Source organism: Castor canadensis, chromosome 7, assembly GCF_047511655.1.
Source record: "Castor canadensis chromosome 7, mCasCan1.hap1v2, whole genome shotgun sequence".
NCBI lineage: Eukaryota > Metazoa > Chordata > Mammalia > Rodentia > Castoridae > Castor > Castor canadensis.
The window spans coordinates 97514337-97533485 of record NC_133392.1 but is presented as its reverse complement, the minus strand read 5'-3'; the positions used below and the strand labels follow the sequence as shown (position 1 = coordinate 97533485).

The following is a 19149-nucleotide window of genomic DNA, read 5'->3' as shown; positions in this document are numbered from 1 at the left end:
TGTAAGCAACAAATTGTTGGATCTTCCTTTTTAATCCATATTGTCAAGCGGTGCCTTTTGCTGGGTGAATTAAGTCCGTTAACATTAAGCGTTAGTACTGATAGGTATGTGGTAATTCCTGTCATTTAGTTGTCTTAGTTGTTTGAAGGTTTGATTGTGTGTACCTTAGTTGAGGTTACTCTCTACTGTCTTGCTTTTTCTTTTCCTGTGGTTTGGTGCTGCCTGTCTTTTCATGGTTAAGTTGGGTTTCACTTTCTGTGTGCAGAATCCCTTGCAGAATCTTTAGTAGTGGTAGCTTTGTGGTCACATATTGTTTTAGTTTCTGCTTATCATGGAAGACTTTTATTGCTCCATTTATTTTGAATGATAGTTTTGCTGGGTAGAGTATCCTGGGGTTGAAGTTATTTTCATTCAGTGCCCAGAAGATCTCACCCCACGCTCTTCTTGCTTTTCATGTTTCTGTTGAGAAGTCTGCTGTGATTTTGATGGGCTTACCTTTGTATGTTACTTGTTTTTTCTCTCTTACAGCCTTCAGTATTCTTTCCTTAGTTTCTGAACTTGTTGTTTTAATGATGATATGTTGTGGAGTAGTTCTATTTTGATCTGGTCTGTTTGGTGTCCTTGAGGCCTCTTGCATCTGTATGGGAATATCTTTCTCTAGATTTGGGAAATTTTCCGTTATTATTTTGTTGAATAGATTACGCATTTCCTTCGCTTGCACCTCTTCTCCTTCTTTGATGCCCATGATTCTCAAGTTTGGTCTTTTGATGGAGTCAGTGAGTTCTTGCATTTTCTTTTCACAGGTCTTGAGTTGTTTAATAGTTCTTCAGTTTTTCCTTTGATTAATATTTCATCTTCAAGTTCTGAGATTCTGTCTTCTGTTTGTTCTATTCTGCTGGATTGGCCTTCCGTTTTGTTTTGCACTTCTGTTTCGTTCTTTTTTCTGAGCTTTTCCATATCCTGGCTGTTTTCTTCTTTAATGTTGTCAATTTTTGTCCTGAGTTCATTCATCCGTTTATTCATCATTTTTTCTCTTTCACTTTGGTATTTATACAGTGCTTCTATGGTTTCCTTTATTTCTTCTTTTGCTTTCTCAAGTTGTCTATTTTTGTTGTCTTGGAATTTCTTGAGTGTCTCCTGTACATTTTGGTTGACCCTATCCAGTATCATCTCTATAAAATTCTCATTGAGTACTTGTAGTATGTCTTCTTTTAAATTATTCTTGTGGGCTTCATTGGGTCCTTTGGCATAGTTTATCTTCATTTTGTTGGAGTCTAGATCTGAGTTTCTGTTTTCTTCATTCCCCTCTGGTTCCTGTACTAACTTTTTGCTGTGGGGAAAGTGGTTTCCCTGTTTTTTCTGTCTTCCCGTTATTGTCTTTGGTGTTGTTACTGTCCCTGTACTGTGTGCAATTAAGTATTTTCTAGCTTGTAATAATAGCAATGGTAATATTTAGAATGGAAGGGTGAGCGGAGATGGAAAGCAAGAAGTTAAAGAAAAGGGGAAAACAAATACACAGACAAGAGGGAGACATCAGAACAAGGTTTCAGACAAGAGAGTTTCAAAGGTATAAACAGGGAGCATTAGTGTACTAATGGACAGTAAGCTGGTCCGCCTCTTCCCAAGCCGTCTGGGCGCCGGCAACTGGCGGCCCGGGGGGCCCTCCTTGTTTCTCTGTTTAACGTGAAGTGGAGATTCTCTGCTCCTGCTGGAGGTGTGGAGGGGTCAAAGTTATGTCTTTTCTCAGTGATTATGCCTGCAAAGTGTGTCTCCGGCATCTCTCCAAGATTTTACTATAGGAGGCTCGCTTTCTGCTTCTTCCCTCTAGCTGCCATCTTGGAATCCTTCTCCCTCCATTTATTTTCTGTTTTCGTGTCACTCTACCTGGGATTCAAATTCCTAAGAGGGAGGAGAGAGTTGATTAGATTATATGTCCATGTTGACAGTGGGGAAGGCAGGCTACATGACTGATAGGCCCACCAAGATCACACAGAACAATGGGCACTGGTGACTCACACCTGTAATTCTAGCTACTTGGGAGACTAAGATCTGGAGGATTGCAGTTGGAGGCCAACTGAAGCAAGTAGTTGAGAGACCCCATCTCCAAAATAACCAGAGCAAAAAATGGGCTGGAGGTGTGGCTTAAGTGGTAGAGTATCTGGTTTGTAAGTGTAAAACCCTGAGTTCAAACCCCAGTCCCACCCAAAAAAAAAAAAAAAAAAAAATCAACTAGAACTGTGAGAGGGAGTTTCTTCGTTTTTTTCTTGAGTAGGAAAAAAAGTAGCAGATATTCATTTTACCATTTCTCCTAAGCCATTGCAGCTTGTTCTTTAGGCAGAGCAGTGTTGATTTTCTCTTGACTTTTAATTTTACTCTATCCATGTATTGGGACCATTGTCTCCTACTAAATTATGTTCTTCAAAATTCATACCTCAAGATGAGACTGTATTTGGAGATAGGTAATTAAGTTAAAATGAGGTCATTAGGGTGGACCCTGTATACCATCACCATGCTTGGTACATGCTGCATAAAATCTTGATTTAGAAGCTCATGTCTAGTGAGAAGAGATGGATATGAAAAGAAATTAACCCATTAGTTGGTTCTTGAAATATCCTCCCATTTCTTGTAAAACTCTACAATTATGTACACATCCTTAGCAGAATCATGAAATCCTTATCCATAAAAATGACTGAGGCTCAGGTTCCATACACTTGACTGCTTGGTGAAGCTGCTGGCCCTGTTTCCCCTGGGGTTGTACTATTGCTTTATGATTAATTCTACCTTCATAAAATCTAGCTTTTGCTTAAGTGAAAAAAAAAAAAAGAGCAGTTAATTCTATAAAGGGTGTGAGAATGCTAAAATGTACTGCAAGTGTAAAAGTGGGAGGTATCAAGTTAACATAAGGAGTTCAGGAAAAGAGATTTGAGCTGAATCTGAAAAGATGAAGAGGTACTTGCTCAGGGGACAAATTGGGGAACATTGTTCTAGGATATGGAAATGGAATAAGTACGGTATGGGATAGCATATATTTGGGGAGGCCCTGAATGCTAGTGTTTTTGGTATAGAAGTTATAGATGGAGGTGATACAAGAGATAAAGCTCAAGGGTCAGTAGAGATCAAATTATCAAGGACCTTGACTATGAAGACAAAGAGAAAGGCAGCAGAGAAGCAATGAAGTGTTTAGGCAGGGAGTAACATGATAAGCCTTGGTTTTGGAAGGATATTTTGGAGACTATGTTAGATAAAGGAGAGGGATATGAGATAGAGGTCAGGAGATCCTAAAGATTATATTGTATTAGCTAGGAGAGAAAAGATGGAATCCTGAATTAAGGTATGCCAGTGGGGCATGGAAAGAAGTGGTTTGGGGAATAGATAGTGGTGTGCTAGAACCATTTGTACACATCTCTTCCCAACCCCATCTTGGGACATCAGGTTGGTTGCTTGATTGATTACAGTAGAGTATATACATGATAGAAATAGATAAGCACTAGAAGTCAGTACTTTCCCGCTAGTGCTAGGGATCAATCCAGGGGCCTTTTGCATGCTTGGCAAATGCTCAACCACTGAGCTACATTCCTAGTCCAAGTCAGAATTTTTTTTTTTTAATATCGGAGACCTGATAAGCATTTAACTGCGTACTGCTGAATATTAAGAAGATTGACTAAGTAAACCCATTGGATATAGAGGTTATGGAACGAGAGATGGCAGATAATGACCCACAGATTTGTGGCTTGGGTGAGAAATGGAGTGCAGTGCCATTCCTTGAGATGAAGAAGGCTGGAAAAGATTTGGGTAAGGGTACAGGGAAGAGCCATGATAAGTATGGTTTTGGATCTAATGAGTTTGAAATCTGCGGGACAATTCAGTTGGAATGTGTGAGGTGAATGGGTGTTGAGAATTAGAGACTAGAGGATAAGATTTATGAGTAATTGTCCTTCATTGGTAGTGGAAGCCATGGAAACAGATCACATCACTCTGAATGATAAAAGGACTAAAAACAGAGCTGCAAGGAATATCAGCATTAAGAAGTAGAAAGTGGAGGAGCCAGCATACTGAGGACTAGCCAGACATGGAGGAGATGACCTGGTGGGTGACCTTTATCGAAGCACACAAGAACAAGTCATTTGTTCCAAGAACAGGTGCTTCTTTGCAGCATTCCCAAGTTGGCTTTGGGGCTCTAAGGGAGGAATAAAGGCCCTGGATCTCTTGTGATGGCCAGAATTTAAATGATTGTTTTCCAATCAGTGGGTCTCACCCAGTATGTTTAGAACAGTAAGTAGAATAAAGCTGAAAATATCATAGTGCTTTATATATTGTCAGTATTGTTATGAATGATTGTATGTTTCACTTCTGTAGGTATGTTGGTATACATTTATGTCTTACAAAATCACATTTTTATTTCTTACTGTGAATCTCAGCAGAAAAATATTTGAAAGTCACTAGTTTAGATGACTTCCCTATTGAAAGTTTGTAGTTCCCTGGGAAATCTTTCCCATACCTACTATGGTTTCCCCTGGTCAGCTGCTGTCTGATCCAGTCCTCTTCCAGCTGGGAGTTGAGGGCAGTTTTCCCAGGCCTTATCAAGTATCAGCTGGAATGTCTCTAGAGGTATTTTTTTAGGGCATGGCTCACTTCCTTTCCCCTTTTGACAGTGAAAGGGAACATTTTTCTACAATGAGCTCAACCCTTCAGTTTGCCCTGTAAACCTAGATTTTCCCAAGGCTATGAAAATCTACTCTTCCATTTAAAAAATTAAGACTGGACCAGTTCAACTTGTTCAGTTTCCTAGGAGACCTTTTAACTGTAGAAAAATAACTATTGAAACTATGAAGATTTGATTCTGTTTTGTTTAAATGAATCTTGACTTCATTTAGCCTGGAGAATTTATGACTTCGTCCTTTATGAAAGGAGATTTGTGGAAGGAGATTTGAAATAGTTCTGTTTTCATAATCAGAAAGGGAGTTGAAAGAAAAAGCTTACTTCCTCAGAGATTTGTTTGGGGGGTTAGATTTTGTAACAGATTTGTTTCGTCTCCTTTTAGAGGCTTCATTGCTGTGCTGTGTATCCATCAGAATAGGATGTTAAGTATGTAAAGTGCGTTTTAGTCCTTTGAGTCATTCACAGCTGGAAATCTCGGACCTTGTCTTCCTGACTCAGCTTAACTGATGTACTCATTTCAAAGGCTAAAGTCTATTTGACATTAGAAGATAAAATTTGGCTTTTAATTTTTATATGACTTTTTAGACAGATTTTTCAAACATTTAAAAATACTTTTGTGTTCATGCTATTTCTAGTAAAAAGGTTTCCATTAACAAATATATCTGATACCTTTTCATATTGTCTAAATTCTACAAAATATGCTGGAGAATATAAAAGGAGTTACAAAGAGATGAAATGTAGTGGTGAAGTATGCAGGCTCTGCCAGGTGCTGGCTGTGTGATAGTGTGTAAGTTACTTAGCCTTTCTGTGCCTTGGTTTGCTCATACAAAAAGTAAAAATGATAATAGCTTTTACCACATCAAGTTGTTGAAGGATTAAATGATTCAGAACATGAAACAAACACACAAGCAAAAACCCATAGAACAGTCCCTGGTACATAGTAATCCTTCAATAAAAGTTAACTGTTATTATCACAGGTTTGGCCTCCTAATAAAATAATCCAAGCTCTGAAATGTTCTCAGGTCGGAAACTTTTTGAGCACTGGGCCCGAGGCCATGAGAGGAAAATTCCACACCTAACCTCATGTGATGGCCTGTAGTCAAAAATATTTTATAAAAGTGTGTTTTGTGTGTAAACTTAGGCCCCGCCCCCAACATATCTTATTACGTATATCTACAAATGTCCCCAAATCTGAAACATTTCTGGTCCCAAGCATTTCAGATAAGGAATATTCAAGCTGTACTATGGGTATGAAGGTATACCCTTTTCTTTAAGGAGTAGTTTTAGAAAGGAGAGAAACCCACATGAAATTGGAAGAGCAATGTAACGAGTTCACAATTAGCAAATGTTTGTTCAGAACTCTGGTGATGTTTCAGATTCTGCAAAGACAGATGCTAATGTCACATCTCATATCAAATCATGTGATAAATCAACATAGCACAATGGTAGCGGCCATTCACTTTTCTAAGTGTGTTTTAAACAAGAAGTCGTTTAGTCCTCACAACTATCCTAAACTTGAAGTAACTTGCCCAAGGTCATAGCTAGTGAGGAAGTAAGTCTGCTTTCATCTATGCTGTCAGCCTCCAAGCCAGCTGTTTCTCACTGTTTTGGTGAGTCAGTATGTTTGTTGTCCTCAAGGAGCTCACATTTGTATCAAGAGGTAAACATGCTAAAAGTCAAGTAATCCTATTAACAAAACTAGCTACAATTTTTGAACACTGATTAGAAGTAATTTAGTGTAGTGATAAAAGAGCATAGATTCTGAGCCAGACTCCTTGGGTTTGATTCTTTACTGCTTATCAGCTCTGTGATATTGGGTGTTACTTAACTGGTCAATGCCAGTTTATTAACCCATAAAGTATTATGAGGATTAAATGAGTTAATATTTGTAGAGTGCTTAGAATATTGCTGGCCACATACACGTAAGCCATTGTCACTAGGACTAGTATTATTGTGGCCTGATTTAATCCTTGTGCCATTCAAATGAGGGTTTTTTTTTTTTTTCCGGGTAAGTAAATTGAGGCCCTGGGCAGTTAAATAACTCAGTGAGGTCACTGAGGTAGACTGGAAGTGCAGAGATAGGACTACTTTCCTGTTTGCTCCAAGACATAAAACTCAACATCATATGTTACTGCAATGCAAATTTAAACAAAGTGCAATTCTTTGGAGAGCTGACTTATTCATTATTGGGAGGTCTACTAGGGTTTAGAGAGTGATGGGCTGGGAGAAGTAAGATTGGAAAGGAATTTTCCCAAACAGATGGCTTATGGCAGCTCCGGCTTTCCCATGAGAGGTAATGGGATGTCTGCTAGATGAAGTAGGGATAGTAGAGCCTTATGGTGTGTGGACTTCCTGTCTGAGGTGAAAGCCCTCACTCATCCTGGGTATGGCCTGCAAGTGGACACCCTGACTTAAACATAGAGCTTTAGGGTAGAGTAGGGTCCATGATGGGTTAAGTGTAGCTTTAGCCCTCTGGACCTTGGGAGGGAGAGAAAGATTGCCAAAACAAAACCAAGATGAAATTTCTCACTGTGAAATTCAGTTCTTGAATTTCTGCTCAAGAACTGATTTAATTTGATATTTCTTACATTTAGAATTGTGGAGTCAAATTAAAAACCCACTATGGAAATTTACATGCCTATGTAAATTCAGAGAGGAAAAACATGAGTAGGCTGGAATAGGTGAGAACGACTCCTGAAGAAAATTGCACTTGAACTTGGCCTTGGAGGATGGGATGGAAGTTACATACAAGGAAGGGGGGTTTCCTGGGGGAAGAGTTTAGGGAAGCCATGAGTCAAGCTCTGCAGGAACTGTAGCTAATCAGGCTACAAAAGCAGTTTAGGGCCATATTAATAAGAGCTCTGAAAACTAAGTGGGGTGCCCAAGCTTGTTTTAGAGAGTGAAAGGGGATTATTGGATATTGGAACTGAAGAATGAAATGATGAGGCATGTTTTTGGGAATTATGCCTGGAAGACCAATATGGCTATCTTTAACTAAGAATAGATCATGTAAGATATTATTGTAACAATTTAAGAGGAAATGATAAGGGCAGACGTGAGAATTTCAAGGAGAGAAAAAAACCTGAGTAATATTGCAAGAGTAGAAACAGGGGTGTAGGAGGTGGACTAATGACTCTCGGGTAAAGGGGAGAGGAGAGAAGCTTCAGAAGCAAATGATACTCCCAGGATTTCTGTCCTTGGAGACCAGGAAAACAATGATGCTATAATTAGAAATGAGGTAGTTGGGATGTGGAAATGGCTTTGGGGAAAGTCAGGAAGAGAGGTTCAGGTTTAGATGTGTTGCATTTTATCTGCCAGTGGCACTCGCGTATATTTTTTTGGTCAAGTTTAAAGTGCTTGCAGTGACAAATTTGGGGGTGCTAGGACTTTTATATATATATATATATATATATACATATATATATATATATATATATATATATATATATATATATATAGTAGTGTTTGTTTTGGCTTTCTTTTATCTAGCTTGACATTGGTTTGGCACTTGTCACAAAGATACTGTGGCAGAAGATGACTAAGAGCAGATTCTGTCTGTCTCTCTCTGTTTTTTTTTGGCAGCATTGGGGTTTGAACTCGGGCCTTATTCTTGCTAGGCAGGTGCTCTTACCAGCAAGGTTCCCTTTTTTGGGGAGTGGTTAGATGTATTAGAGAAATAAAAAGTGAAACAAATGCATTTTCAATTTAAGATCTGGCTGGATATCTAAATATTACTCTTTCTAATATAAACACATTAAAAATTTTTATTAATGTGTCCATTTTTAATCTGGGAAAAGTGAAGTTATTTGATCTGTAATACTAAGAACTTTGTAAACTGTATTTTCCAAGATGTTTACAGTGAATAGTGATTTATTTTTTAGAACTATAATGTATTTTAAGAAGTATTTTGAATTAACAGCCATGAGTTCAAAGTAGTTTCTACTTTTCAACTGTTCTTAAGTTTAGTAATTAACAGTGTGATGAAGGTGTCAAAAATGATACTAAACACAAATGGCTTCTTTAATATGACTGATTAGTATACTGTAACCTATTAGAGAATCAGAAGTTAGTAAGTATTCCGCCAGACTACTTTTTCAATGGAAATTTTCATATAATTACAGGCAACTGTATCTAACAAACTATGCTCAAAATTGTGGTCAGGATTTGTTTTCAGAATAAGTTAAGCATAAGATAAGCAATTCCACTCATATATTGAAAAATGTTTGTGATAGATTAAGTGAAAAGACAGATTATAAAACAGTAACATCCCATTTTTGTAAAAGCCATCTTTGAATGTAGAAGAAAAAGGATTCACATTGTGTGTTTATCAAAATGTTAAGTGGTTATCTTTGGGTGGTAAGTCCATGGAAGACTTTTCTTGCAGATTTTTGTGTTTTTCAAATTTCAAATATAAAATGAACATTAATTTTCATAACTAGAAAATAATTATGTTAGAAGATTAGAATTCTAGGAAATTGGAGAAACAATAATTCTACATATAGTAGCTTTCTGGTTTTCAAATCTGTTTTTCCTCATTGAACAATTTTCATTACTATTAGTGTAAAGGGTTCGATTTTAGAAATGGTAAAATATTACATTCCATCAACTTTTTTTTTTTTGGTTGTACTGGCGTTTGAACTCAGGGCTTCATGCTTGCAAAGTGGGCACTCTACTGTTTATATACCTCCAGTGTATTTTGCTGTCATTACTTTGGAGATGGTGTCTTTTGAACTATTTGCTTGGGTTGGCTTGGAACTGTGACCCTCCTGATCTCAGCCTCCCAAGTGGCTAGAATTACAGGCAGGAGCCACCAGTGCCAGGCGCATTCTACTATCTCTTTATGTTGGTAGGATCTATTTTTAAAGTCTAGGGGAAAATTTATATGTAATAAACCAGCATAAAAGTGAACAATAATTTTTATTTCTCAAATTCCCATGGTAGAATTATATTTAGAGTAAAATAAGAAAAAGAGTAAAACTGAAATATTTTATTATCATTCTTTTCAAAAAGAGCAATCCTTCACTTTCCTCTTCAAATTGGAGTTTAGAGGTTTGCAATTTTTTTTTTGTAACACATTCTGGATTAAAGATATGAAACTTCTCCTGAGAGATGCACATTAACTTTTGACTATAATTTCAGGGAGTTATAATAACAGGGTTGGGGTTTTCTCATGTAACACCTTAACTAAAGAGCAGGAGGATTTCAGGCACAGTTATTTCACTTCTGAGGCTCACCATGCAGTCCTCTGTCTCATCAAAGGAGTGGTTCTGAGCCAGCCTTGTGTTCTTATGAGGCTCATTCATGTTTTGACTGCCTGTTTGATCCAGCAGACAACAACTAACATCTTCAAGCAGGTGACATCGGTGTTTTCTTCCTTTACTTTGCTACCTGTATTTTTAAAAAGTCCATTCTAAAAAAATCTGAGAAATGTCAGCGAGAAGAAGGACACATGGAAAGAGAGAATGCATAACTAACACTTTAAAATTCTGGGACCCAAGCTGGATTTTGCCAGCGATTCTGAGAAGCATATAAGTGTGTGTGTGTGTGTGTTAGATGTAGGGAAGGTGCATGTGAACTTGTTATGGACAGTGCCATTTGTGTATGCCCAAACATCCATCGGTGTTTGTAGATGGGTTGCTTCACTGCTTGGACAGAATTCTGTACCCACAAGGCATCTTGTGGACAGCAGAAAACCCTTCCAAACTGGCCTAAGCAGAAAAAGGGAAGCTTATCAATCATCAGGCCATGGATAGCACTGGCATTCATGAAGAGACTCTCTGCAGAGTCTCTTCAATGTGATCAGGACCCAGTTTCTGGCCCTTTCTCACTGCCCAGCTGCCTGATATATCAGCGTGTTGTTCAGGTGTCATCCTAAGTTTAGTCCACACTGTGTCCCAAGATGGTAGGCAGCCACTGCCAGGACATTCTGCTTATTTAATCAAGTAGAACAAAAGAGGAGTGTGTCTCTGTCTCAGAATTTCCAGCAAAAGTCTGCAATTCATTCTGACCTAAATGACATTGTCACACGCTTCTCTCTGGAACAGTCGCTGTGATGACAGGGATTAGTTGGCTTGGCCTACTCATGTGCTCAATGAGATAGTCACCATAATTTTTAATAGAATGCAAACTCAAGCAGGGGCTCTGGGGTAGACCTGCCTGGTTTTGTATTCCAGCTCTGCTCACTTAACCAGTTGTCTGTGACCCTGGTGAAATCATCTGACTTCTCTACGCCTCCAGTTCCTTAAATCATAAAATGAGAATAACAATATTGTTCTACTGTTAGTACTGTGATGGTTAACTAAGAGCACATACAAAGAATTTATCTGTTAAATATAAGCCTGTATTAAATGCTTAGTTAACAGAATCACCTTTAAATGGTCTTTCCTTGGATGATTCACATTACTATCCCTAGATGAATTATAGTATTTGTATATTTATCCCTTTGAAATAAAATCATGCTCTATGAATAACACTAGAATGAGAAGCATAAAATGCTCAACAATAGCCATTTGAGAATTTATATGAAAATGAGAGCTGAGAGCTACAGAACCTAGGTAAAATTGATGATCCTAACTATTGGTGCTTTTTAGAAATGTGTCTTAAGAGAAACCTAAAAGTCAGATTTTTATAAGAAATCATCTAATTTTTAAAAAGTTGGTAAGTAATTAAAAAATTCTGAGAATGCTGCACGTCTAACAAATATATATGTTGATCACATGCAACTGTGAACTTCGTTTATAGCCTTCGCCTGAGAGAATTGTTCTTCATGCCCACGTCCTTTGATCTGGTGCCATGTACATCAAACCTCTTAGGTATCCAGTTGGAAGGAAATTTCAAGTGATTCATTCCTGGGAAGGACAGAGAACCAGTGAACTGGGCATCATCATTTGGGAGGGACTCTGAAATTCTCTACTCCTTGCTTTTGGAATCTTTGACCTGGCCAAACTCATGTCTAGGACATTTCTTCTTCCCTTCCCTGTCCTCTCTTTCCCATTTAGTCTTGATGACTTTACACTTGGTGATTGGGTCTCTGCTTGAACATCACTTTTTCCAGGAAGTCTCAGACTCCTGAGGATGAAGCATGGGAGCCCACTTGGATCTCTGTTACTTGTGGGTTGCCAATGGTTACAAACAGACTTCAGAATCAGAGATCCTGAGTTAACATTCCAGATCCTCTGTTGACAAATTGTGTGATCTTGAGAGGTATGTCCTTATGTGTAAAATAATACCTATAATAATAATAAATATGACTTGTTCAAGCTCTCAAAGGGCTAGTGTATGGAAGAGTGGTTTAACACTATAAAACCATTAGCCTCTCCCATCAGATTAATAAACTGATGTGATAATGTCTGTTCCTTGTGAATTTGGTTAGTGTTTTATCAATCCTGAGATTCAGATCTGCTCTGGGAACCCTGAGAAAACAAGCATTTTTGGACTGGTGATGAGAGGATTCTTGGCATACACATGCTGTGGAGTCTGCCTGGGTTGCCAGTTGGCCATCAGGCTGTGTAACTTGAGATGGAAACTACAGAAACTGACTGCTGATTTTGGTGACGCAGCTGAGTTCACCCTGTGTGGGTGGTTAGAGAGGGGCTGTCTGTTTCCTTTTCTGGAATGGAGTTGACCTAGCTGGTCACTTGCCCACATGGTGTCATAAAACTGTAATAAGGTGACAGAGAGACTACAGAATCCTGGGATTTTGTTCATTCTCTGGCTTCTTTCTCTTTTAAACCATCCCAGCAACAGGATGGACGCTGGAGGGCCTGTACCATGAGGTGCTCTTTGTGCTCTTCTTAAACTTGTCCATTTTGGGAAATCTGAGTGGAGCGCTGGGAGGGTCACCTATTTTTTTCTATCTTGCTCTAAATTGAAGGGGAAAAATCATATTTCATACAGTGGAGGAATAAAATAGAAGAGAGACATTTGCCTTTGGTATTATGTGACAACTTTTAAATGCTGAAAGAGAGACCATTGCATTTTCAGAGAAAAACAGATATGAATGGTTTGTTAGGAGGAAGTGGAAGAGCATGTTTCTGTCTCCCCAGGTTGAAAAGCATCAGCATCAGCAGCAGCCATGCTCTGTTAATATGAACAGGCTGCTGGGCTGACACCTCTCGTGTTAGTCCTCGGAGTGCTTAAACAATGCTGTACGTAGGTGGTGTTCTCACTTTACAGATGAAGACTTAACTCCTCAAGTTATAGTAGAGGAACTTAGGGGTTAACTCAGGCACTCAGGCGCTCTGATTGTAAAGTCCACACTCTTAACCACAACCCTGTGGATAACAGTACAGAATTAATAGTACAAAATACTCTTTTTTCTCACAGGGTAAGCTATTAGATGTTAACTGTCAGAATGCAATTGAAGACTTTACTCACAGGCATTGTGAGTAATGCACATTTGAAAACGGTATGAAAGTAGAGATGATCACACCTCAGTAATAGAGTCCTTGCAGGATGTTTTCAAAGGGCCAGATGGTATGTTTTTTGAGAAGTCAGGAAAATAAAGGGGTCTATACTTTCAGTTGAAATCTAATGAAAAGTATTAGACCAAGTTTAACTTCACAGTTTCGGACTGAAAGTGATTAGTTTGTTTTCATTTTTCTCTTCTCTTCTCTTTCCCTCCTTCCCTCATACTGGGGTTTAAACTCAGGGCTTTCTGCTTGCAAGGCATGCGCTCTACACCTCAAGTCATGCCTTCAGCTCAGATTGTTCGCTTTTTGTCACCAAGATGCCACTTACATTTTTCCTCTCCTACTTCTTTTTTATATACAACCTCTAGTCTGCTGCAATATATACCTTACCATCTACTTTCTTTCCTAGGGTTGCACATGTGCTGAGAAGTCTGATCCTGTTAGATATCTTTGACCTCTGCATCTTAAGCGTTTCATTCTTTTCTTTGAGTGTCTTTGGGTTCTCTCTCTCTTCCCCCCTCTCTCTGCCCTTTTCTCTCTCCCTTTCATTTTTTCTCTTCCTCTCCCATGGTACTCAGGATTAAACACAGAGCATCACACATGATAGGCAGGTGCTCTAGCTTTGATCTACACACCCACCTCCTGGGCCATCTCTTATTCACCAATTAGCTGTTGGATACAGCTGTGTCTACCTCCTGTTGAAACCATGTTCTCTGTCTCTGTGTTGACAGTGATGCTTTATCCTCCAGGCCAACTAGGCCCTCATGCAATGTAGAAGATGCTCAGCCTCGCCCATGTGTAACCCCAGTCACTGAGGATCCAAGCCATGTTGCATGTGCTTCTCCTGAAAGCAGTTCTTTTGACTTCTGTCCACTCTTTCCCTGGGCCGTAGGTTGTGGGGTGGGACTGGAGACAGAAGCCTTTCTATCATCTCCACATCCCTATCTCCATATCTGAGCTTTCCCACATAGCACAAGGACTATTTATTTATTGAAAATGTTAAAATAGGGTCTCACATGTTTTGCTTTAAGACACACAAATGTACATTATTTTCTTGCTCTTGGTGTAAAAGACCTTTTCTTTGAATAAAGAATACAAATTAGCATTCTATAAAATTTTCTTACATAATCAACATTAATGAATATTTGTTCTATTTAATTTTTCTTAAAAGAAGATATGTGAAGTGATAGGTGTTTAAAGATATTTTTTCTCAATCTTTTAGCGTCAGCTCACTCACACCTATTTTTTTTTTTTTTTGAATGACTATGGAGTCATTCCAAAGCAGTCAACCTAGTTTTTGTAGCAATAACTGCTCATTTCACACTCATTTTATCAGCTCATGTACTTTTAAATTAAATTATGTAATTAGAATAAAAGATACAACTGCCACAAAAAGGTTTGGGGACAAATATGACTGCAATTCAGCCACAGTAGCCACTGGACACCCACAGCTGAGTGTTCCTGTGTCCTCAGAGAACCTACAGCAGGCAGGTGGTCATTCCCTTCATAGGTAGAACGGACGGTTGGGCTAACCCAGCAGGCTGAAGCCTGGTTACCAGTGTCTATGGTATGAACCACGTCCTCACGTAACTCAACCCCAGAGGAGGCCTCATGCAGATCCCTTCACATGAAGTAATGGAGTTAGGGCTTGGCCTTGTTGGTCAGACATGCTTCGGCAGGCCATACCCCTAAATTAGGCCAGACTATTAACATTCAAGATCTTCAAAACATTCCCAAAACACAAGACCTGTTTTTTTCTCCCTCCTGTGGGTGAACAGGATCATCCTGCCTGTTTTCATGTAGAAACAGGTTGAATTATGTACCTGTACCATAAAGTCCCGGAAAAACTTGGCTTCTGCTTCTTTAGACATTCTTTAGAAAAGAGGTTTCTCTTTTCTGGAGGTTGGTCCAAGCCAGAGCTTAGCATGTAACTTCTGCTTTGGTGCCACCAAGTGGTTGGTTTGGACATGCCACTTTTCAAGAAGAAGATGACTTGTCAAATAAATGATTAAAAAAATGGGATGAATTGGCAGAACACAGGATTTTTAGCGTAGTGACTTTTTCTGCACAGTACTCCAGTGGTGGATGTATGTCATGGTATGTTTAATCAAACCCACAGAATGCACAATACTGAGAGTGATAGGGTGGGCCATAATGTATGTCATTGTAGGTTCATCAGATGTGAAAAAATGTACAGTTATGGGGGGTGTTGCATGTGTGGGGAAGGGGAGTATAAGGAGAATATCTGCACTTTCTGCTTATTTTTTCTGAGAACCTAAGGCTGCTCTAAAATAGTTTGTTAATAAAAGAGCATCTTCTACTTTACATAGTTTTCTCTTCTAGGTACCGGTGTTGCATGTAAAAGTGAGGGAAGAGAGACATGAGCTGGGGAGGCCAGCTGACTTCTCAAAGCAGGGATGACTGCATCCAGGCTCAGCATCTGGGCCCTTAGCCCCCCACCCCCACCCATACTAGGCATTGAACCCAGAGCCTGGCATATGCTAGGCAAGTGCTCTACCACAGAGCTACATCCCTAGCCACTTTTACTTTTAATTTTGATGCAGTGTCTCACTTTTAATCTTCTTGTCTCAGCCTCCCCAGTAGTTGGGATTATAGGTATGAACCACCACACCTGGCTTGGACCCCTAAGATTGTAAATATCAGAAACCTAGTTGTTCAATCTTCCAAGGATATATCATACTCCAGAAACTCCTAAGAAACACTTGTGGACTGGAGGCATGGCTCAAGTGGTAGGGTGCTTGCTTTGCAAGCACGAAGCCCTTAATTCAAGCCCCAGTCCAACCAAACAACAAAAAAACCAAAAACCCCCAAACAACCAAAACCAAAAGAAAAAAGAAACACTTGTCCATCAGTCAGAATGCCAGTGCCTAATTTACAACTAGAAACATGTAGCGGTAGACCAAATCACTACTTGCTGAGCAGTTTACTTTTTACCCTGCTGTAGGTTGCTTGTTGAAATCACAGTGGGGTGTGTGTGTGTGTGTTCACATGTGTTGTTTAATGGTTAATACCATTAAGCTGAGTCTGTTTTCACCACTTTAGGGACTCTGGGCTGGGGACATTTCCATTGCTGGGCAGAAGCAATGTCAGGTAGTGCTGATGTCAGGTAGACCTAGTCTTTCTCTTTCTGAAAGTCTGCGGTATATCTGAGAATCTTTTCTTCCCTCAGGATACAGAGTCACTGGTAAGTCCAGAACTGTGTGGTTGCTGACATAGCTTTAGTCTTTGGAGAACCTGTTTGATCACCATGCTAGCATTTGGTTGTTCCCTAAACTCATCAGCCACCGTTTATAGATTTTTTTTTTCTTAGGGGGAGATGTTTTACTCATTGTATGATAAATTTTTATACTTCTCTTCATTCTCAGAGGAAAACTTATGTTTCATAGTTTGGTGATTCTGTCCCCAAATGCAGGTTAAAATTAATTCTGTACAATTTTTAATCACTTTGGCACAAGATTCCCACTAGCGAAACAGTACCTGGCTGAAGATGGGAATTATTTTAGGTTCCTAGTGAGGATGTGTTCTTGTAGAATTGGTGTCTAGGTCTTGAGAGCTTTGCACAGGTGTATACCAGCCTGTCCCATGAGTCCTCATTGTCCTGCAAGCTCAGTTGTCTCCAGTTCTTTGGTGCAGCATATCTTGTCCCAGTACCTTGACCCAAATTGCTGCCATGGAGTCTTCAGCCAAGGGGACTTGGGGGATATTTGTTGAAAATTGGTAGCCCACATTTGGAATCCAATGTATTTTATTTTTGCCAGTATCTTCTTTTTTAAAGTTTGACTTAAACTGAAAAATCAGGAAGATTCATACAAAGCTCTGAGTATTTGGTTTCTTTACAAAACAGTAAATCTGGCTAAGCAGGGCCTCCATTTCTACAGTGCAGTAAGTTACTGGAGTGATTTAGATAGAGCACAACCTTCCAGCTATCTTCAGTCCCACCCTTCCCTTTCATTCATTTATGTCACTGCATGGGAATGATGCATTGCAAAAACAAAAACAAAATATACAACAAGCACAAGGAATGGCTTCTTATAGACTTGTCCCTGCTGACTATGAGGAATTCCTTTGGAACCGCTCCCAACCTTTTTTCTTTCTCTCAGTTAGATTACCTTTGAATTTATCTCTTATGCTTCCAAGAGGTGTGGGACTATATACCTCGTTTTGAATCCCAGCACCAATCCTTACTGAGTTAAGTTTCCTTACCTGTAAGATGAGGCTGATCATAAGCCTCATAGGCTGGTATGAGAATGAAATGAAATTTTGTTCATAAGGCATCAAGCAGAGGGTTGATACTCTTCTGTCAGACATGATTCTTTTTCTTCTTTTTGACCTGGATAAAGTCCAGCTGAGCTTTCCTTGATGCATTCTGGCCACTCACACCTCTTTATTCTTACAATAAAAAGTCAACTGTTTTATTTTTTATTTCCTGTAACTTTCAGCTTCTCCTATTTGTACATTTCCCTTCTTTTTGTAGATATAACTCTTTCATGGAGATTGCCATATAAGAATAATGGATGGCAGGTGTATTTATTTTGTTATAGGTAATTCTGTTTGAAGGCATACTTTTATCAGATTTTTATAATAATTACATAGTTTTGTGATGAAATCTACATTAGCTTTCATACTAGTCTGTTGGACTTTTTATTGAATATATATCTATTTTTCCATTTGTTGTATGTTTGTAGAAATAGGACCAAGGTCAAAAGCTGGAAAGTCATCAGCAGAAAAAATTGGTACTGCAAGAGGCACACTTCGCCTGAGATCAGGAGGTCTGGCCACTGTGGAAAAGATGGTATGTTATCAGGATTGTCATTTAGAAACACAAGCAAGAATTCATCAATTCCTATTCTGCTTGCATGTGTATAGATATTCATGTTAGAGCTGGATGTAAAGGTAAAATCATAAAGTTAATGTCATTCATTCTGATCAAATCATACACTTTTAATTCATTGCCTACTTATTATGAGATTCACTGAGGGCATTTAAGAAGGAAATACAGAGATCAAGTACATGAGAAGAGATTGTGAGGTCCAGGAATTCTCAGCTACCTGCAAATGACTTTTTCTATAGACATCTAGACTATCTAAAGAATTTTAAAATGAAACAATCAAAACTCTCTGAAAGCCAAGAAACAGACTGGCACTAGGAGTAGACATAGGAGATTCTGATAGATTATATCCATGAAGCCCAATCTCCTCATATAAATTATTTCAGAGTTATTGTTGACTCTACTTTTTCATGCCTTCCATCCTTCTATCAGTGAATCCTGGTGGATCCACCTCTACTCTTTACCAGAGTCCAACAACTTCTTACCACCCCATCCCTGACTCTGGTTCATGGACCATTGTCATCTTATCCTGGATGTCACAGTCACTTATTCAGTCTCTGTTCCCCATTGTTCCCTTTTCATCTGTGCTCAGCACAGCGGCCAGGATGATCCTTTAGAAGCAAGTGAGAGGATGTTACCTTTCTGTTCACAACTCTCCAGGGCCTTCCCATGTCACTTAGTGCAAAAGCTAAGGTCCTAAGTGACCATCATGACCTGACTCCACATCTCTCCTCTGATCTCATTTTCAACCCCCCTCCTCTGGTTCCCTCTGCTATAGAACATGGGTCTCCTCACTGTCCCTGAATGCTCCAGGTGTTTTCTCACCTCAGAGTCTTGGTACTGCTGTTACTACTACTTGCAGAGCTAATTGCCTTGCCTTCTTTAGGCTTCTGCCTCTGAATTACCTTACCTAAAAGGCCTTTTCTGAGTATCCTGTGTAGATCTTTCCTGTCCATTTCCCAATTTTAGTTTTCATTAAGGCACTCAACATTGTAGGACAAATTATATCTTTGCCTAATTTCACCTATTGTCTGGCTCCTTGACTTGCAAGTCTTGTTCACTGCTGTATGTCCAGCAGTAGAATAGTACCTGATGTGTCAAAGGAACTCAAATTTTTGCTGAGTTAATGAATTAATAATGGATTTATTTTAGCTTGAGAAAACAAAGGGTTTCACTAATTGACCGACTGTGTCTGTGGAAAGGTCAGTATTTGAGTGGACAACCCCAGAC

The 19149-nt window shown here is 39.1% G+C and overlaps 1 protein-coding gene across 3 annotated transcripts in view; it reads left to right on the top strand.

The window, feature by feature from the left end:
* The window catches only part of Gipc2 (GIPC PDZ domain containing family member 2), a 91373-nt gene that overhangs the window by 49226 nt on the left and 22998 nt on the right, over positions 1–19149 (top strand). For all 3 annotated transcript variants that reach the window (XM_074079687.1, XM_074079686.1, XM_074079688.1), the window contains one exon: positions 17777–17883. In XM_074079687.1, the coding sequence (XP_073935788.1) occupies positions 17777–17883 (107 nt within the window). The remainder of the gene's footprint in view (positions 1–17776; positions 17884–19149) is intronic.